Here is a 19,933-nt window from a genome sequence, read left to right on the forward strand (position 1 = left end):
GTGTTTCCGGTCTCGGTCTCTCTCTCTCTCTCTCTCTCTCTCTCTCTCCACTGTCACTGGGTCTCTCTCTGTCTCTCTCTCTCTCTCGGCCAAGCTACACCGGGGCATGTGTGCGTTTGACGCAAGCGCACTGCGCGCACAAAGTATGCGTGCGAAATGCCCCCCCCCGGCTACACCAGATCTGTGGCGCACAGCAGGTTTGACCTTCCGGGAGGATATGACCTTCCGGGAGGATATATAGATACGTGCGCATGGGGGCATTATACGCACGTAAAGAAATTTGAACCGATCCTATGTTTAGAGCACGCGTAGGATGGCCCGCGGTATATCCGTGCGTCTGGTGTAGCTGGTATCATTGACATATATTTGGGTCCTATCCAAACGCACTGTACGCGTGCAGTAAACGCGCGCAGTAAACGCATACGCACGCCTGCTGCCGTCTCTCCACTGTCACTGTCAGAAGTGAGCCTCAAAGGAGAGGAAGGAAAAAACCCAGAATTTTGACAGTGCTGATGTTTGCTCTTTTGGCCCACTGGTTTGAGCGCTGTTCCAGTTTCTGTCCAAGTATTTGGTTATGGCGTAATTGGATTCGGATCGAGTCAGTCGTCTCTTAATTGAATTATAGCCGTTGGGCCCAATTAGGGCCTGAGGAACATTCAGCCAATTCAGATCATCGTGGTGACGAGCTGTCAGCGTCGCACAGAAAAAGATGAATAACGACAAGACCTTTTACTGTCTGGGGCTTTGAGGGGTTTGATTCAAGACCTTTTACTGTCTGGGGCTTTGAGGGGTTTGATTCAAGACCTTTTACTGTCTGGGGCGAGGGGTTTGATTCAAGACCTTTTACTGTCTGGGGCGAGGGGTTTGATTCAAGACCTTTTACTGTCTGGGGCGAGGGGTTTGATTCAAGACCTTTTAGACTGTATCTACAAGCTCATAGCACGCCACCGAGTGGCGCTATGAACTTGTAGGTCTGCTATTTTTTTTTAAATCGTTAAAATGCGCCTCAAATCCTTCAGAAAATTGTCATGATTTAGAAAACTTTTTTTTTAAATTTCGACGTCAGGGCTGAATGGGTTTCGACCTTGTTGGTACTAGTTGATGTGTGAACGCAGCATATTGCGCGCACACCACACCCCCAGGAGGAAGTCAATAATGTTGCTCTGGAGGAGAGGGAAGTCTGGAGCACTCTGGTGGAGCTGTTGCCCCCGCGACCCGACTACGGATAAGCGGTTGAAGATGGATGGACACCACACACACACACACACACACAGTGTTTCTTACCGATGTGAGACTGCTGCGCGGCGGCCAGGGCGTACTGCTGCTGTTGGGCCGCTGTCAGCTGTTGTACTGCTAGAGCGTTGTTCCTCTGGAAGAGCTGCACGGAACCACAGTTAGTTAGTTACTTTATTGACACAAATGTATAACACATTGGGTCCAAACAATAATACAAAACCCATGAATCAAAAAAAAGGTACAATACATTAAAGGTATATTCAGTGATTTCACTTAATTCAAATATCACTTATTTTTTTGTTTTGTTGTGATAATCCTCTCTACTATAGAGTGTGCTGACCATATAAGGAGTTCCTCCCTGTCCCCAGTTAACCCCTGGGGGTCAAAAAAACCTTAGGTTTCGTTTTTGACTCTCTATCCTGATTGGACGAAGGCTTAGGTCCCACAGCCAAAAACTAAAGTCACTTACTGAGTGAAATCACTGAATATACCTTTAAAATATACAATACAGAATCCCTTTACAACCACCGGAGCTTTCTATTGCTCCACAACAAGTGACAGGCAGGCATGTAGCATATTGATATTATGCAAAGTCTCTCTGTTAGTGAGACCACAAAGAGTGAGCTCAAATCAATACCCTCATGTCCATATTTCACTCTTATATATATCTTGTGTGAGGGGACACACTAGTATGTGCTGTTTGTTTTGTATACCACTATACCAGTCTCACACATCAAACATTCTGACACCACTCCACTGCAGGTCTTAAAACACACACACACACACACACACACACACACACACACACACACACACTGCCATAGAGACACCAATGTTTACGTTATGATTTACATCCAGGATACCAACATGAACATCCGTCGCTTCACGGAAATGTTATATATTTTTATGGTCTCTCCCCTCCCCTGCTCTCTCTCTGTGTCTCTCTCCCAATGTTATGGCTGGCAGGCTCTGCGCGTTGGGAAGTTCCAAATAAGATGTCACTGTCTAAAACTGCATTGTTTTGGGGCAGGGGGGGGGGGTTCTCAATGTTTTTGGCTGGGGACCCCCGGAAATGCTTTGGCCATGTCTCTCGCCCCCCTCCCCACCCCACCTACAAGCTCGTAGGGCGCCACTCTGCTATTTTTGAAAACGACAGACATAGAAACATAGCTTTTTCAGAAAACTGTCAGGATGTATAGAAGACATTTTTAGAATGGGTTAAGGAAAGTTTATCTATGTACTACTGTATGTCAGAGCGAACACTTTGACTCATGTCTTTGCTTTTGCTTCTGGGGGGGGGTCCCTGGAACAAGATATTTTCAGATAGGGGGGGTCGGCGGGCCAATTATTACATATAATTTCTGGGGGTCCTTGACATGAGGTAGTTTGAGAGAACCACTGATACAGAACCATGATTTAGAAGACATTTTGCAGAGTCTCAGGTCTTAATGGGTTAACAAACACAGTACAGATTCATCGCATCATTAATTTCTTTTTAATATTCAATATCGACTCTGCCCTCGTGCAACTTATGTTTAATACAAGGCCCTTTAAAAAAGCCACACAATTAAAATCGTCAATTTTTGCAAAATCATTCGTTATATACAAGGACAATAATAAATGGTGAGTAATAAAAAGTAAAAAAAATGTCATACCAGTGACAGCCAGCCCTACCATGTGTCTCAGTACCTGCTGCTGATTGGTGTAGTCAAACAGGCCCACGGTGGGGGCGGAGTCCATGGGCATCTGGGAGTTGTAGTCAAACTGCAGCGGCTCCATCACAGACTCCATTTGGTCCATGGTGACGCCGCCTTGCTCCACGCCCCCCGAGAAGTCCTCCTGGGGGGGCTTGGGACCCCCGCCGCCCCCTCCGCCCCCTCCTCCTCCTCCCATGGGCACCATGCCCCCGCCGTCCACGCCCCCCACCCCCCCGTGGAGGGGGGCGATGCCCAGCATGTGGTCGCCCACATCGGGGCCCTGGGGTGGCATGATGTTGCCCGGCGGACGACTGGAGGACAACAGGTCGACCATGGAATAAATAAATAAAACAACAACATGAATAAAAGAGTAATGATGATAATGTTTACATCTGACAATTGTTGATTTTGGCAGTTTTTGGTTTTAGTTCATAGTCTTAGGAATAAAACGCCATTTATTTGTAGTCACATTTTGTTTTAGTGTTAAAGGACCACTTCACCACTTTTCAACCTATCTTCATATAATATGTCCTCCTCACTAATAATCATGAAGAAATTGTGCAATTCTTTTCTACTCGGTCTGTGTCTCATGCGAGGGCTGTGGGCAGTTCAGAAACCGTCTTCCAGTGACATCATCGATGGGGAATACAAGCTAATAGAAACTGCAGGCTTTCTAGTCCTGAAAAGTTGCAATGCGAAATGGAAGCCATCGTTCTCACGATAATGAAAATCCAAACATTTTTGTAAAAATATCTTGTTTAAAAAAAATCTGCCTAATGATGATGTCACTGGAAGACGGTTTCTGAACTGCCCACACAGCCCTCCTATGAGACACAGACTGAGTAGGAAAAAATCGTGCCATTTTATCATGATTATTAGTGAGTACCTATTATATGAAGATAGGTTGAAAAGTGGTGAAGTGGTTCTTTAAGGCTCATTCATAGTCTGGATTTTCGGTGGTGAGGTGACCACCTCAGACGGGTCTGATTTTTGAGCGGTGCAACCACTCCAAGGAACAGCAATGTCCGTCCGTGTTCACCTATGTGTTCATGTGACGTTAATGAGCACCAGTATATGACTAATGAGTACCAGTAGGGGGCGCTGTTGTGCCAGAAACAGAGAGAGGGATAGTGCTGCACTGTTGCCTGCTAATATGAGAGAGAGAGAGAGAGAGAGAGAGTTGCACCACTCAGTTCACACAGGTGTGATTTTGTAACCGACAGATCACAGTCCGACTTGAATGACCTCCTGCCAAGTTCCACTTCGCTAGCGGGTTCTCAGCTAAAGATAAGGGAGGGGGGCTGATCTTTTGTTTTCCCCGTTTATATATTGTTTTCTGAGGTTAGCGTTTGTTTTTTGTTTGGGGTTCATTGAGGTAAGAGTTCACTTTTTCGTTCTAGTTTTGTTTTCATGTTCAGTCCTCTCCGCTCTTGGAGATTTTGTACCCGAAATGGCCAGAAGTGAGGAACACAAAATAAAAAGAAAATATCGAAAAGTCAACTGTTTGGATGGCGGTTTTCTTGGGAGCTGGGAAGGTCGGTTTTCCACACCTGACCTTTGCCACAGTCCAGTGGTTGGTTGTGTATGGGTGGAGGGGGGTGCATCAATGGGGTCAAACATTTGAGCCCTCCCCCCTAAAACTGTAAATGATCTGTATGTATGTTCTGCTATCGGTGCTGGTCAGTCAGTCAGTCAGTCAGTCAGTCAGTCAGTCAGTCAGTCAGTCAGTCAGTCAGTCAGTCAGTGTCATGTTTGGGGTCATTGTCCAGCCTCCAGACAGCATTAGGGCCCACTTTGCATTCCAGAGTAACAATGAGCCCAAACACACATCAAAGCTGTGCCAGAGATAATGGAGGAGGAGGAGGAACTGTTCTTTACTGCTCTGCCCAGTCAGTCACCTGACCTTAACGCAGTCCAGCTGCTCTGGGACCAGTTGTTGGAACAGCCATTGAAGTCCAACTAGTCTTGTGTGACGTGTACTTGTAGTTTAGAGTGGCACCACACAAAGACACAAACGGGACCCCTCACCGACCTTAATCGTTTTGGGTGTGCGCATGCTTAAAGTGAATGGCACATCGAGTGGCAAAGCAACAGGCAAAGTGAGTTTAACATAGTTTAAAGGAGAATTCCATACTAAAAGGCTTTCTTACCTTTCTTTGTAGTCGTTACGTCCCCACCAAAGAGGTCCAGGTGTTATTTTGTGCAAAAACTCATTTTTGGCTATTTCCCCTACCATAAGCCCTCAATGAATTGCATTGAATTGAATGGGAATTGAATGGGGCTATGGGGCGTTATGCTAGTTCCATCGCTCAAAATTATAATTTCTTTGTATATATCCTGTCTTCATAATGTAAATAATATCCCAAGCGGCACACTTTACTACTTCTTTCGATGGAAATAAGCGAACTAGCATAACACCCCATAGCCCCATTCAATTCCCATTCAATGCAATGCAATTCATTGAGGGCTTATGGTAGGGAAAATAGCCAATAAGGACTTTTTGCACAAAAAAACACCTGGACCTCTTTGGTGGGGACGTGACAACTACAAAGAAAGGTAAGAAAGATAAGAAAGCATTCTAGCATGGAATTCTCCGTTAATGCAATCAGACAGGACTTTTCTGTGTGGATGTCTAGGGCTGTCAAGGCCAGAAAGTAGTTTTTTTGCCACTCAGTAGGCCTGACTACGTAACTTCCGGGTTTGATGATAATGTCACGTGCATAACCCTCTATTACTAAACCCTGACACAGAAAGGATTCGAACCCACTCAACCCAGGAGGTATGGATTGAAAGTCTATTGCCTAACGAGGCATGCTACGAGCTGACTGCTGGAATACTGTTCTAGAGTCTACTTCATTATGACATGCCCAAGTCATGTAAAAGAAAAGGAAAACCCCGCCCAGCTAGGAGAGGGGGTTCCCTCCCATATGTCTGTGAGAAAGCCTTGAGGGTTGATTTCACACAGGGGGGCAGTCAGACAGATATTTTGTGAAGCCACTGAGGAAATCGGGATTTCCTGAAAGTTCATATAATGGCCTGTTGTGGCGCTGTCATTGGACCCAGAAAAACCCATAGCCCCATAGAAGTCCATGTATTTGGGCCCAACTTCACCTAGACTGTATTACCTTAATAAACATGGTCATGAATACTTTCTGCTTCCAGTCACTAGTTTAAAGTCTCATTTCTAATGTCATAATATTCTTTTTGGAAAATTATGGTCCCATTTATTAAAAATTACCATAAAGTCGCATATGTTCTGAGGGGCTTCATTTTACGTTCATGTTAGACCCGGAGAACGCTTTGTCCATATTTTTTACAGTCTATGATTTCACCCAACACCCAATTTCGTCAACAAATTTGAAGTAGACTAAAATGTTAGGAAGAAACTAGTGGACAAGACATCCAGTAGAAGTAAAAGACAAGTCATTTTATCCATGGTTGCATGCTGAAAATAGCAGATCTACAAGCTCACAGTGAGCTGCAGTGTACCGATATTCTCCGGCGCTTGCCACATGCGCGCCCACCCATCTAAACCAGAACGCACGCTGGCTGGGCCAGGCTAGAGTAAAGGCTCATTCCATAGTCTGGATGTTCGGTGGTGGGGTGACCACTGAACTACAACATGACGTCACTGAGCCGCGGTGAAGAGCAAACCACCGCCACCGGTGGTCACCTCACCACCGGAGCGGTGGTCACCTCACCACCGGAGCTCCTCACCACCGGAGCTGTGTAAAAATATAAAATTATCGCAATGTAAGCTAGCAATGTAAAGTCAACTTTTTTTTAGTACATTGTTTCCGGGTCGTGGGTTTCAGAGTAAAAGCGCTCAGACAACTCTGGCCACCCCAGAGCTCCTATTTTGAAGAACTTCCGGCACCGCTTGTGTGTTAATGCAGCAGAGGAGTTCACCAAGTCTCCTCACCTGCTTCCTATAAGTTGCAAAACACGGTCAATTTGTACTGGTGCTCATTAACGTCACACATGGGTGAACACGGACATTGCCGTTCCTTGGAGCGGTTGCACCACTCAAAGATTAGCATTTATAGCCTCTACGGGAGTTTTTGAACAAAGTATAGTTTACAGTTTGATCATTATCGTCACACAAACATAACGTCCGTCCGTCCGTCCGTCCGTCCGTCCGTCCGTCCGTCCGTCCTACCCGAACTCTTTGACCACGTCCACGTCGAGGCCGTTCTGCACGGGCAGCCCGTTGGGGTCTCCGATGGCGTCGATGCCCTCGCCCTCCGCCAGCTCCTTCAGCTTCTCTCCCTCGAACGTCGGCACCTTGTTGGGTTTCTCCCTCTTCTCCTCCTCCACCTCTCCATCCCTCTGGCCCTGTGGGGGGGTGGGGGGAGAGAGACCCAGTTAGAGAGAGGAGAGAGGAGAGAGAGAGAGAGAGAGAGAGAGAGAGAGAGAGAGAGAGAGAGAGAGAGAGAGAGAGAGAGATCCGGCCGACACACCAGGCCACAAATAAGCAGGTGTTGACGGACAGATTGGCAGAGCTACGTGACGCAGAGGGGGAGATTAGGCCGAGGACAGAGGGAGGACAGACAGACAGACAGACTGACTGGAGGGAGGGGAGGGGAAGGGAGGGGAGGGGAGACATACAGACAGACAGACAGACTGGAGGGAGGACAGCGTAAGTGACTTTACATTCTGACTCTGATGGACAGACAGGATGCCGATGACAGAGAGAGAGAGAGAGAGAGAGAGAGAGAGAGAGAGAGAGAGAGAGAGAGAGAGAGAGAGAGAGAGAGAGAGAGAGAGAGAGAGAGAGACAGAGAGAAACAGAGAGACAGAGACAGAGAGAGAGAGAGAGAGAAAGAGAGAGAGAGAGAAACAGAGAGACAGAGAGAGAGCAGAGGAGGAAAGTAACCAAGTAGATCTTCTTATATATTCATCTGTATTGATCCAGAACGGTCTCGCTGGTACCCACCGTCTAGCAGCGTCACACCTGTCGCTAGGCAACGCTCGACCCCCCCCCCCCCCCCCCCCCACCCCGCGTGGTCCGTCAATGAAATGATTCCCCGCCCGCCCGCCCGCCGCCATTTCAAGGGCGATCTTAAAACCCCTTTTTTTCCCTCTGAATTGCGGCTCAGATAGTCGTTTAAATGTCAGGGGCTCATTGATAAAACATCGCAACGTCGCTACATCGTATTTACAACATTAACGCTTAACCCATTCTGACCTGAGATCAGATTCTAAAAAATGTCTTCTACGTCCCGACAGTTTTCTGAAAAGGCTATGTTTCTATGTCAGTCGTTGTTCGATTTTTCAAATATTAGCAGAACTACAAGCTCGTAGCGCGCCACTCGTAGCGCGCCACTCGGTGGCGCGCTATGAGCTTGTAGATCTGCTATTGACAGAGAGAGAGAGAGAGAGAGAGACAGAGAGAGCGACAGAGAGAGACAGAGAGAGACAGAGAGAGAGACAGAGAGAGCGAGAGAGAGAGAGAGAGAGAGACAGAGAGAGAGACAGAGAGTGACAGAGAGAGCGAGAGAGAGAGCGACAGAGAGAGAGAGAGAGAGACAGAGAGAGAGACAGAGAGAGACAGAGAGAGAGAGAGAGACAGAGAGAGTGACAGAGAGAGTGACAGAGAGAGAGACAGAGAGAGACAGAGAGAGACAGAGAGAGAGCGACAGACAGAGCGAGAGAGAGAGACAGAGAGAGAGAGAGAGAGACAGAGAGTGACAGATGGAACAGCGTTTAGGAGAAGATGGTCAACCTGCCCCCAGGGGAAATGGCTCCACCCAGAAGCCCTGCTCTCCACTGTCAATCTAAGCTAACCAAAAGAAATCGCAATAGTGATCGTTGAAGGTATTTTATGATAGCGAGGCAGAGGCGTCTGACCAGTTTGAAACACTTTTAACCCATTTTGGGCGGGCACCCCTTTTGGCATCATGTTATGCTTTAGCTATTGAAAAATAGCAGATCTACAAGCTCATAGCGCGCCACCGAGTGGCGCGCTACGAGCTTGTAGGTCTGCTATTTTTGAAAAAGAAAAACTGTCATTTTCAAACAGACATTTTTTTTAGAATCTGATCTCAGGCCAGAATGGGTTAAATCCAATATCAGCCCTTTTTTCCTCCCCCATAGTTAAGGCAGGAATAGCAATACAGTGTGATGTATTTATTTTTTTAATCATGTAATTTTATTTAAATGTATTTTTATATCGTTTGTGCTTTTCTCAGACTTGTACCGTCTGTCTGAGCCAGACTGTAAAAGAGGGTCTCAGCTCTCAAGTGTATTTTCAGAGGAATTAAATAAAGGTTGAAATTAAATTAGAAGATACAAGCAGCATAATATATTTTTTTTTTGTGTTCCCTTCGGGGTCGAATAAAGTACCTAAGCTACTTTTGAAAAGACAGTGAAAATATTTCCAAACTCTGGACGGGGAACCCCTGTTGGTGTTTTAACCTGTGACTGCCATAATGATGTTTTTGTCATTATTTTTGTTTGATATTTTACTTATTTGATGATTTGGGTAAAATGTGTGTTCCGGAAAGTCATTTCCGGTAACATGACCATATACTTTGGAATAAGCTCAGGATCGCACCAGTTATTGCATCTTCCGTCCACGCTGAGCAGTCGGAGTTTGTCACGTTGAACATGAAGTGTACAAAGTTATGAGTTATGGTTATGATGATCTGTTCATGGGTTCCTCTCACTACTTCATGCTCTTTGAATCACGTGCAGTCAGTGAGGTATAAATACTTGTTTTGTACAAGAGTCATTTCTTTACAGTCAAATAATTTACATCTCCCAAAGTTCCGTACTGCTCTGTGTCAGTTCTCCATCAGATACAGGGGGGGGGGCTCAGCTATGGAACACCTATACAGCAATCTCATCAAATTCTACTTCATTAAAAAATGTCAAACATAAGTTTAGGACCCACTTAATTGACCAGATCACCTAATTATATGTCTTTGTATCGTCTATTCTTTTCTCTAATCATGTAAATAACTAAAAATTCTAATCATGTTCTTGTTGTGTTTTTGTTTTGTTTTGTTTATGTTTTATATACTGCAATCATGTTTTCTGGATATTCTATATCTCATATACAATGTTTCATTTTAATTTATATAGGTAGAGGCCATATATATATATATATAAAGGGTATAAGCCCTTTGGGGGTTTTTTGCCTCAGCCTAGCACCCTACCCTTCTCATATTTATATGTTCACTGTGTTGTTGTTTTTTTTATACTGTGCTGAATAAATAAATACAAAATACAAATACAAATTTATATTACATTATGTGCTTTGTTTCATGTTGCTCATTCTGATCATGATTTATTTGTGTCTTATGTCAGTTTTTGAGACGTGGGCTTTGGAAGCGATGCTTGCTACAATAAAGCCGTCAGTACATACAAAGAACAGCTGCCTCATTCGTTCTTCCAGTTCATCAAAGGGCGTGACAAACCATTATTTAAAACTTTAGCTATTGAAAATCTCTGGAGGGGGCGCTCACATCACGGCTAAAAATACTGAACAGCGACTCACGTAGGGTCCCTTGCGGTGGGTTCATAGAGACTCACATAGGGTCCCTTGCGGAGGCAGGAGTCCAGCTTGTCAGCGGGCGAGGACGACAGGACGTACTCCACCATGCTCACGCCCAGCCCGCCGCTCTCCGACCGCGGTGACATCACCGAGCCCACGCCCCCCACCTCGCCACCGCCGCCCTGGTGGAAGCCCTGGCCCGGCCGGCGGGACACCATGATTGGCTGAGACACCGAGTGGTCTGGAGAGAGAGAGAGAGAGAGAGGAGGAGACATGGGAGATTAAATGAGGCAAACGCATCGGTATCTATCGGGACGATATTGGCCATAACCCATTTTGGGGAGGGAACCCCATTTTGGTGTTTTAACCCATTCTGACCTGAGATCAGATTCATACGAGGTTTCCACTGGACACACACTGGTCTGATGGACCCATTCTGACCTGAGATCAGATTCATACGAGGTTTCCACTGGACACACACTGGTCTGATTAACCCATTCTGACCTGAGATCAGATTCTAAAAAATGTCAGTCGCTCTTCGATTTTTCAAAAATAGCAGACCTACAAGCTCGTAGCGCGCCACTCGGTGGCGCGCTATGAGCTTGTAGATCTGCTATTTTTCAATAGCTAAAGCATGACATGATGCTAACACCAAAACGGGTTCCCGGTCAGAATGGGTTAAACAAACCAATATATCAGTAATCGGTATCGTAAAAAGTTATATATCGGTTTTATAGGCAGCAGAAATGTCCTTTTATAATAATTATGTTGAAACATTTTTTTATTTAATCCTGAAAAAGCCTTTTGTGATGATGATGAAAGCTGCAAATTAGTGTGTTCTGGGGAAGCTTTCAAAAGAGTGTTTATATATAAGCCTTTTTTTCCAGAATGGCCCAAATTATTATTATTATTATTTCATCATAACAGCAATTAATCATATTGGATATCTCAAAAGAACATTGTGAGACCGTTTGATCCTGCCACAGAATAAGCACAAAAACATGCTGTGTCGCTACTGTCGAGAGGAGACTTAACCCATTCTGACCTGAGATCAGATTCATACAAGGTTTCCACTGGACACACACTGGTCTGATTAACCCATTCTGACCTGAGATCAGATTATAAAAATGTCAGTCGTTCTTCGATTTTTCAAAAATAGCAGACCTACAAGCTCGTAGCGCGCCACTCGGTGGCGCGCTATGAGCTTGTAGATCTGCTATTTTTCAATAGCTAAAGCATAACATGATGCCAACACCAAAACGGGTTCCCATTCAGAATGGGTTAAACCCTATTCATACTCCAGTTAAATATCAAATCAAATCAAACTTTTATTTATAAAGCACATTTACAAAGACCAAGGGTCAACCAAAGTGCTGTACAGGATCAGGTAATGTAAAAATAAGACAAAAATAGCATGGTATAACAACATAAACAAAAGAGCAACAAACTACACAGTTGTAGTACAAAAAACCCCAAAAATTTAAATCAAGAATCAAAGACTTGTAAGCTCCTAGGGAGTGAGCGGACCTAATGCGCAGGGGCAGACTGTCCCAGGGGCAGACTGTCCCAGGGGCAGACTGTCCCACCGTATAAATTAAAACGATCGCAACGTAAACTATAGCAATGTAAAGTCAACTTTTTTTTTAAGTGGATCGTTTCCGGGTCGTGGGTTTCAGAGTAAAAGCGACAGAGACAAACTCTGGCACGACCCCACCAGAGCTCCTATTTTGAAGAACTTCCGGCAATGATTGTGTTTTAATATGTAAATTGTAATTGACCAAACTCCCATCGATTATGTAAAATCAACAATCACGTCACGTCTTCTGTTTTTCAGTGCTGCTATTAAACCGTTATCTGTCAGAAGACTACGGTCATGCACCGTATGTAGATCAGAACAGAACAGAACCAGTCATGACTATTTACAATCCTCAGAGCATACACAAATATACCACTCTAGCTAGGGCATTAACCCATTCTGAACGGGAACCCCTTTTGGTGTTAGCATTATGTTATGCTTCAGCTATTGAAAAATAGCAGATCTACAAGCTGGTGGCGCGCTACGGAGCTTGTAGGTCTGCTATTTTTTTAAATTCTAAAGACAACTGACATAGAAACATAGCTTTTTCAGAAAACTGTCAGGATGTAGAAGACATTTTTAGAATCTGATCTCAGGTCAGAATGGGTTAAGTGTGTGTCAGTGTGAGATCATAAAAGATTAACCCATGCAGGACTGACCTCAAAATTAAATAAAAAAAAAGATTCTTCAAAAAGATTTTTCAAAAATATCAGATCTACAAGATCTATGAGCTTGTAGATCTGATATTTTTCAATCGCTAAATTATAACATAATAATGTTTAAAACACCAAAAGGGGGTTCCCGCCCCCAAAATGGGTTAACCCATTCTGACCGGGAACCCGTTTTGGTGTTGGCATCATGTTATGCTTTAGCTATTGAAAAATAGCAGATCTACAAGCTCATAGCGCTCCACCGAGTGGCGCGCTACGAGCTTGTAGGTCTGCTATTTTTGAAAAAACGAAGAACGACTGACATTTTTTTTAATCTGATCTCAGGTCAGAATGGGTTAATCAGACCAGTGTGTGTCCAGTGGAAACCTCGTATGAATCTGATCTCAGGTCAGAATGGGTTAAACAATGCTACTGTTACGCCTATCCCCTCACGCCCCACTGTGCAATAATTGGATAACAAGCATAGCACATTGTGTATATATATATATATACACACACAGTACTACTTTATTTTATTTATTGCTCCATTACAACACTACGGTTGGACCTATAATGTGCAACAACAACTTCTCCATTACTGTGATATATTAGTGACCTTACTATATTATTAGTAGGGTTCATCACGTTGCTCTAATAGTGTTCGTTTATTTCGTCCATTTAACTTTTTCTTTTTTATCATTCCTACTTTGTTCTTTTACAACATGTGCTGCCTGCTGTGCCACTAACGGGAGTTCTGGAATTTCATTGGTAAATAAATTGTGCATTTATAGCGCTGTACATAGTTTTTGCATTACGCTTTACATAGAGTGTGCATTGTAACGGACCCACAGGTAATACTTTATTGTTTAGTATATATTCAGTGTTGTGAGGCATTGGAACAGGAAGTGTGCCAACAACTGATCACAGCTGATGTGAATCAGATGATTGGGACTCAGCTCAGCTGTGGCACTGTGGTTAAAAACAAGGAAATGCTGCCTCAGTACAGAGAAGACTTGGAACAGACAGCACACAAATGGTGTGGCTGAAGTTGGTTGGTTATGTGGATGGCTAAGGAAAGGGAGGCCAAAGGAACGGTCAAATGCCAACTAACCATGGAACGAACTGATGTCACACACAGAATATAGCACCTAGCTGGAAAGGGGGACAAGGTATTTTATTGATTTGCTTGCACTGTTATTGGTATTATTGTTAAAATGTATGCAGAAGGCTGTTTATGTATTGTGTAATGTACGTTAGTGTTGCATGGAAAATGTATTTTGTGCCTGAGATTGGAACAGTTTATGGATTATATTGTAGTGATTTATGACCATTGATACATTGTATTTTGTTTCTGTCCCAGTTCTACGTTGATCTATGAATAAAGCAACTTCAAAATCATCAGTTCAGACTTCATCCTTAAAAGGCCAGCTGGGTCCGCTACAGTAGAACTTTACCCGAATGGACTCCTCATCATCTACCACCTGCAAGGAAACATGGACTTCTCTCACTCTGAGTCTGACATCTGTACATGGATCTGGTGAACAGACACAAACACAACTTCCATTCAAAGGAACATGCACACAAGGTCAGGAAACTAACTATATGGAAAAGGAACTGAACAAGCTACTAGACTTGCACAAGGATTGTTTAATTACATTTTCAGATGTTTATGATTTCCAAGATTATTTTTGTTTAATTAATAATACATGCAGTTGTCTAAGGGAAATATAGTTTTCTGTGCTAAATTATTTTCTATGGCCATTTAAGGTTTATTCTCCGTTTCTTTTACAAAATGGCAGACGATACAGATTCCGAGGTTGAGCATAAATTGAAAAGTATTTTTGAACTATATGAACATTGGAAAATGGCAGCACGAATAGTAAAGAAACAGTTAAGGTCCAGCGTTACAGAGAGGGACCCAAGACTTCTCCTTTACACCTTGGAGAAGAGTAAAGACATTTTTGAACTGTATGGTGAAATAATCCAGAAATGCATCACACCACCTGATGGTCTACGAGGCCGAGTGGCTATATGTGAATGCGCTTCAAGAGATCTTTTCAAAGTTGTTGCTGAGAATATGGTAAATGGAAAGTTTTACGGAATGGAAGTGCATAATTATTTTCATGAGTACGAAATTATACGTGAGCAGGAAGAACAAAGGAAAGCTCTGGAAGTTCAAAGACAACATGAGATGGAGAGGCAAGAGGAGATACAGAGGAGGTTCCTGGCTGCTAAGGAGAGGCAACGGAGGGCTGCCGCAGAGAAGAGGGAGCAGCAGAGGCTCCTGGCTGCTGAGCAGGAGCAACAGAGGGCGGCCGTAGAGAAGGAGCAGCAGGAGAAACCCCTGACTGCCATGAAGGAGCAGCAGGAGAAACCCCTGACTGCCATGAAGGAGCAGCAGGAGAAACCCCTGACTGCCATGAAGGAGCAGCATGAAGAGATTCAACAAAAGCAGCCAGGCCCAGGTGCGCCGGCTGGTGAGGAAGAAACAGTCATCAAGAAGCAGCTGGAGGTGACGGAGGGAGCAGCAGTGGTGAAGCCTAAAGACTCAGCCCAGCAGGGTGCAGCTACCCTGGCCTCACATCCCAAGGCACCAGGGGATTCGGTGGGAGCTGGTACTCTGCAGGCCGGAGAGGCCGAGCCTAATGCAGTGGCCGCGATGGCCTACAAGGGGGCTACCAAGCAAGACTCCCCGGCAGCAGTCAAAGGAGAACGGAGGCCTAGAGGAGTGCGAAGACAACCAGACAAAGCGCAGGCATCCCTGCCCATCAAAGGGAAACCAGCCATGGCTAGAAGGTTCAAGGCCCAGGACACTAGGCTCCTGGAAGTCAATGCTGAGCATGCTCTCATTGGAGATGGAGTACTCAAGGTGGGAGAAAGATGGTACAACTCACTCTTACCTATTCTAAGAATTTTAAATGCATCTGGGGTCACGTAATTTTAAATCATTTGTGATTTATGTACATTGCTTTTAAATCACTGTATGATTTGGTGGGAGTGTAACGGACCCACAGGTAATACTTTATTGTTTAGTATATATTCAGTGTTGTGAGGCATTGGAACAGGAAGTGTGCCAACAACTGATCACAGCTGATGTGAATCAGATGATTGGGACTCAGCTCAGCTGTGGCACTGTGGTTAAAAACAAGGAAATGCTGCCTCAGTACAGAGAAGACTTGGAACAGACAGCACACAAATGGTGTGGCTGAAGTTGGTTGGTTATGTGGATGGCTAAGGAAAGGGAGGCCAAAGGAACGGTCAAATGCCAACTAACCATGGAACGAACTGATGTCACACACAGAATATAGCACCTAGCTGGAAAGGGGGACAAGGTATTTTATTGATTTGCTTGCACTGTTATTGGTATTATTGTTAAAATGTATGCAGAAGGCTGTTTATGTATTGTGTAATGTACGTTAGTGTTGCATGGAAAATGTATTTTGTGCCTGAGATTGGAACAGTTTATGGATTATATTGTAGTGATTTATGACCATTGATACATTGTATTTTGTTTCTGTCCCAGTTCTACGTTGATCTATGAATAAAGCAACTTCAAAATCATCAGTTCAGACTTCATCCTTAAAAGGCCAGCTGGGTCCGCTACATGCATTACATTCACACACACATTTCACACACACACACACACACACACACACACACACACACACACACAGATGGCGGGGGAAACCACGCAAGGCACCAACCTGACACAACGGTAGCAATTAAGAGGTTCAGGGCTGTATTTTGCGTGTCTTAAGTGTCCAGGTCTTATTACTTAACTTAAGACCTGGAGGCGTTGGTCAATGCCATTTGGCTATTCTGAGTGCACGCCAAAGAGCATTGACCACGCCTCCAGGTCTTAAGTTAAGTAATAAGACCTGGTACTGAACATTATGAAAGACACTTCCCACCCCGCTCACTCACTGTTTGAACTGTTGCCATCAGGCAGACGCTACAGAGTGATCAAGTCCAAGACCAACAGATTCAGTAACAGCTTCTATCCCACAGCGGTAGTTAATTGCACTCAATGCTGCTAAAAAAATGATCTGTTGCTGCGACACATTTTAGTTTTCTCTGCTATCTTAAGTACAATAAGGGTTTGTTGTGCGATAACAGCTACAATTACATGTTTGTGCATTAGTGCTGCTGGGGTTGCAATAACAAGAATGTGTGTTTTGTTTTAGCTTGTATGTTGTTTTGTGATATGATGCACTGATTGGTTGGCACTTTTAATTTGTACACGTTGCAATGACAAATCTCAATCTCAATCTCAAGACACGCATAATACAGCAATCCGAGTCTTGCTCAAGGACACTTGGACACTAACTCTGGGGGAGCCCACAGGGATCGAACCGTGACGGTTCCCATCCCACTGCTCTGCCGGCCACTCTACCTCTGATCCACTGCCGTTGTCTATAGAACTATGACACAATGAATAAAACCATCCTTCTTCTCTATCAGTAAGCAGGAACTGGGGATGGCACTGAAGGACCGGGGAAGTCTGGCGTGGCGTTGTGTGAAATCCATGATCTCCACCGCAGTTTAATAAATGATCACTGCCACAGAACAGCCTGCAGAAGGTGAGGCCTCTCACCGTGACCTTGACCAGAAGGTGACCTCTCACCGTGACCTTGACCAGAAGGTGACCTCTCACCATGACCTTGCCTCCAGTAATGCCTGATTTAGACTTAGTCACAAGCGTGTGAGACCCAAGTATCAATGAATACTGGACGACTCGCCCCGGTGCTTGCCCGTTTTTCCTCCCGGAATTTTCCCCAGTGAGGGGGATAACTTTGTAATATGCTATTGGCTGTTTGTATTCTTTTTGGAAAAATATAAAAAGATACTCCTGTGGAAAGGCTATATTATTTGACTTATATTGAACCTATAAAGAATTTAGTATTATTTTAGTATATGTAAGGTTTTGCCCCCTCAAATGGTACCTCGTCAGATAATCCCCACATATCCTACAACAACTTCTGTGAACAGACTTCACTGTAGTAGCTTTTCATAAATTATATTTGTACTTTCATGCTGTCATGAAAGTTTATAGTTAGAGAAATTCAAAGTCCAGCCGTCTGCTGTCCAGCCTCTCCCACCCCTCACTGGGGAAAATTCTGGGAGGAAAACAGAAACGGGGCGAGTAGTCTTGTTACCGTATCAATCACCCTTAAGCTGGGTGTCTATGAGTGGAGTGGTGGGCTGCCCGGCTGGTCTAGGGGCTCCTAACCCACCAGGAAAGGTTCAGACCTGCGCTGCCCCTCTCCCTCATTAAATGTTTCGGTTTGGGTATTTGTAAAGAACAGGAGTCATTTTAGACTTATTTCCCAAACTGACCAACGGCAGTTGTCAGATTAGATTTAACACGTCAATTAATTATTACTTCTACAAGCTGTCAATTCACTCATGCAGCCAGCCGGGAGTGCAATTACTCCTGTCCCAGAATATTGATGTCAACTTTGAATCTGTTAATCTGAATCATCATCATATCATATCTAATGTAGCTTGCCGTCCACAGAAACCTAATATTATCAAAACAAGCGTTGAGATGACCGTCGGCCACACAATGTTCACCGTGTTGGCTGAGCAGAGACTGCTGCGCTGCACACAGGATGCTGAAACTAGCTGCACTAACATGTAGGATAGAACTGCCCGGGTTCAAGGCTATAGTGATACAAAATAAATGCCCCCCTAAATTGTAACGCCAAAAAATATAGCAGCCCTAACAGCATGTGTTGATTTCCGGTTTCGTCATCAAAACGAAACCATCTCGAAACCGCAAAGACAGAGTTTATTTTTAATTATTACAATACGGCGGATTGAACACATAAATACCAGTCGACTCGCACGCTGAAGGCACAGAGAGGACTTCACAGCATACTGCTCGTTATAAAAACCCACACCCGTCGTGGGTCCTTCAGAAGTTCTGGGTCGTTCAGAGGTTCTGACAACACCCGTGGCGGGTCGTTCAGAAGGTTCTGACAACACAAGGACGTACCTGAGGCGCCCCAGGCGCTGTCCCGCCACTGGTCCAGGAAGATGCCTTTGGGTCCGTCCTTCCCAGAGTCGTCTGACTCCCAGAACTTCTTACCGGTCAGCAGCTGCTGTTAAGACACCACAGCACCGGGAGGAGGACAGTGACAGACAGACAGAGAGAGGAAGAGAGGGGAGAGAGAAAAGAGCACAGCACAAGATGGTTGGACAGATAAAACACTATAAGATTATTTTAAAAAGTGTCTGTGTGTTCGGGAACCGCATATGGACTCCGTCCGTGAGCGTGTCGTGCGAAGCGTCCCATCTCCATATTTTAACGTTTAGTTATTTTTTCCCGCAAATTAATGCTCTTCTATACTTGATCATAACTACAGTGTCACACAAAAGCATCAAAAGTAGCAGATCTAACATGGTCGAAATGTGGCTACTTGAAAATAGACGATCTACGAGCTATATTTTAGATACGAATATAATATTTTTGTACATTTTTAATTAAGAGCTTTCACTTCAGTATTTCTACATTGCACTATTGATATTTGAATTAAAGCTGCTATAAGCAATAATATTTCACATTTTTAATGACCTTTTTTATTGTTTTGGTATTCAGACAAGCCAGCAATGGGTAGGGCGTTTCCCAAAACAATGTATTCTCTGTGACACATCTAGGGGTCCGCAATATGCATTCAAAGATGTTCCTAGAAGCTTTTTTGTCATTGGTCGGAAAAAAAACCTCGGTCGCAATGACTAACAAATCAGGAAGCAGACCAGGCAAATCGACCAATGACAAAGCTTCTAGGAAAATCTTTGAATGCCCCTAGACGTGTCACGGCAAGGACTGTCTAAAGAGGACGGGACGCGAAGACCGTAAGGGCGCCGCCATGTTGGCTCCATGGAAGGAGAGAAACATGCGCAGTGGGCTTCATGCAGCCGACACTTCCTGGTTCAGGGTGCAGGTCTTTTTTCCGACAGCATATTGATCCGAAACGTCAATCCTAACCTAACCCTAACCGCTAGCACGGGAGCAGCGCATGTCGGACCATCGCTTTTTCGCATCGCAGCGAATGTCCCCCCCGCTGCGGATCGGACCGTTGCCCCGTCGGCTGGAATGCTGTCGGAAAATAGTCCGCCTCCCGTTTAGCTTCCTTGGGTCTCAACTGCAGCATGTTTCCTTCCTTCCATGGAGCACCGTGTGAGCAACATGGCGGCGCCCTTACGGTCTTCGCGTCCCGTCCTCTTTAGACAGTCCTTGTGTGTCACAGGGAAGCGTCCTACCCACTGCTGG

At 44.6% G+C, this 19,933-nt stretch overlaps 1 protein-coding gene across 5 annotated transcripts in view; it reads right to left on the reverse strand.

Moving 5' to 3' along the window:
- pum1 (pumilio RNA-binding family member 1) overlaps nucleotides 1–19,933 on the reverse strand; it is a 69,853-nt gene that overhangs the window by 36,647 nt on the left and 13,273 nt on the right. For 2 of the 5 annotated variants that reach the window (XM_080787035.1, XM_080787033.1), the window contains exons 5-9: nucleotides 18,656–18,761; nucleotides 10,470–10,672; nucleotides 7,093–7,268; nucleotides 2,911–3,244; nucleotides 1,285–1,378 (exon numbers count right to left, since the gene is read on the reverse strand). In XM_080787035.1, the coding sequence (XP_080643161.1) occupies nucleotides 1,285–1,378; nucleotides 2,911–3,244; nucleotides 7,093–7,268; nucleotides 10,470–10,672; nucleotides 18,656–18,761 (913 nt within the window). The remainder of the gene's footprint in view (nucleotides 1–1,284; nucleotides 1,379–2,910; nucleotides 3,245–7,092; nucleotides 7,269–10,469; nucleotides 10,673–18,655; nucleotides 18,762–19,933) is intronic. The other 3 variants (XM_080787037.1, XM_080787034.1, XM_080787036.1) reach the window with 3 other exon arrangements.

The sequence above is a fragment of the Protomyctophum bolini genome (genome assembly GCF_963924005.1).
Source record: "Protomyctophum bolini genome assembly, chromosome: 17".
Classification (NCBI taxonomy): Eukaryota; Metazoa; Chordata; class Actinopteri; order Myctophiformes; family Myctophidae; genus Protomyctophum; species Protomyctophum bolini.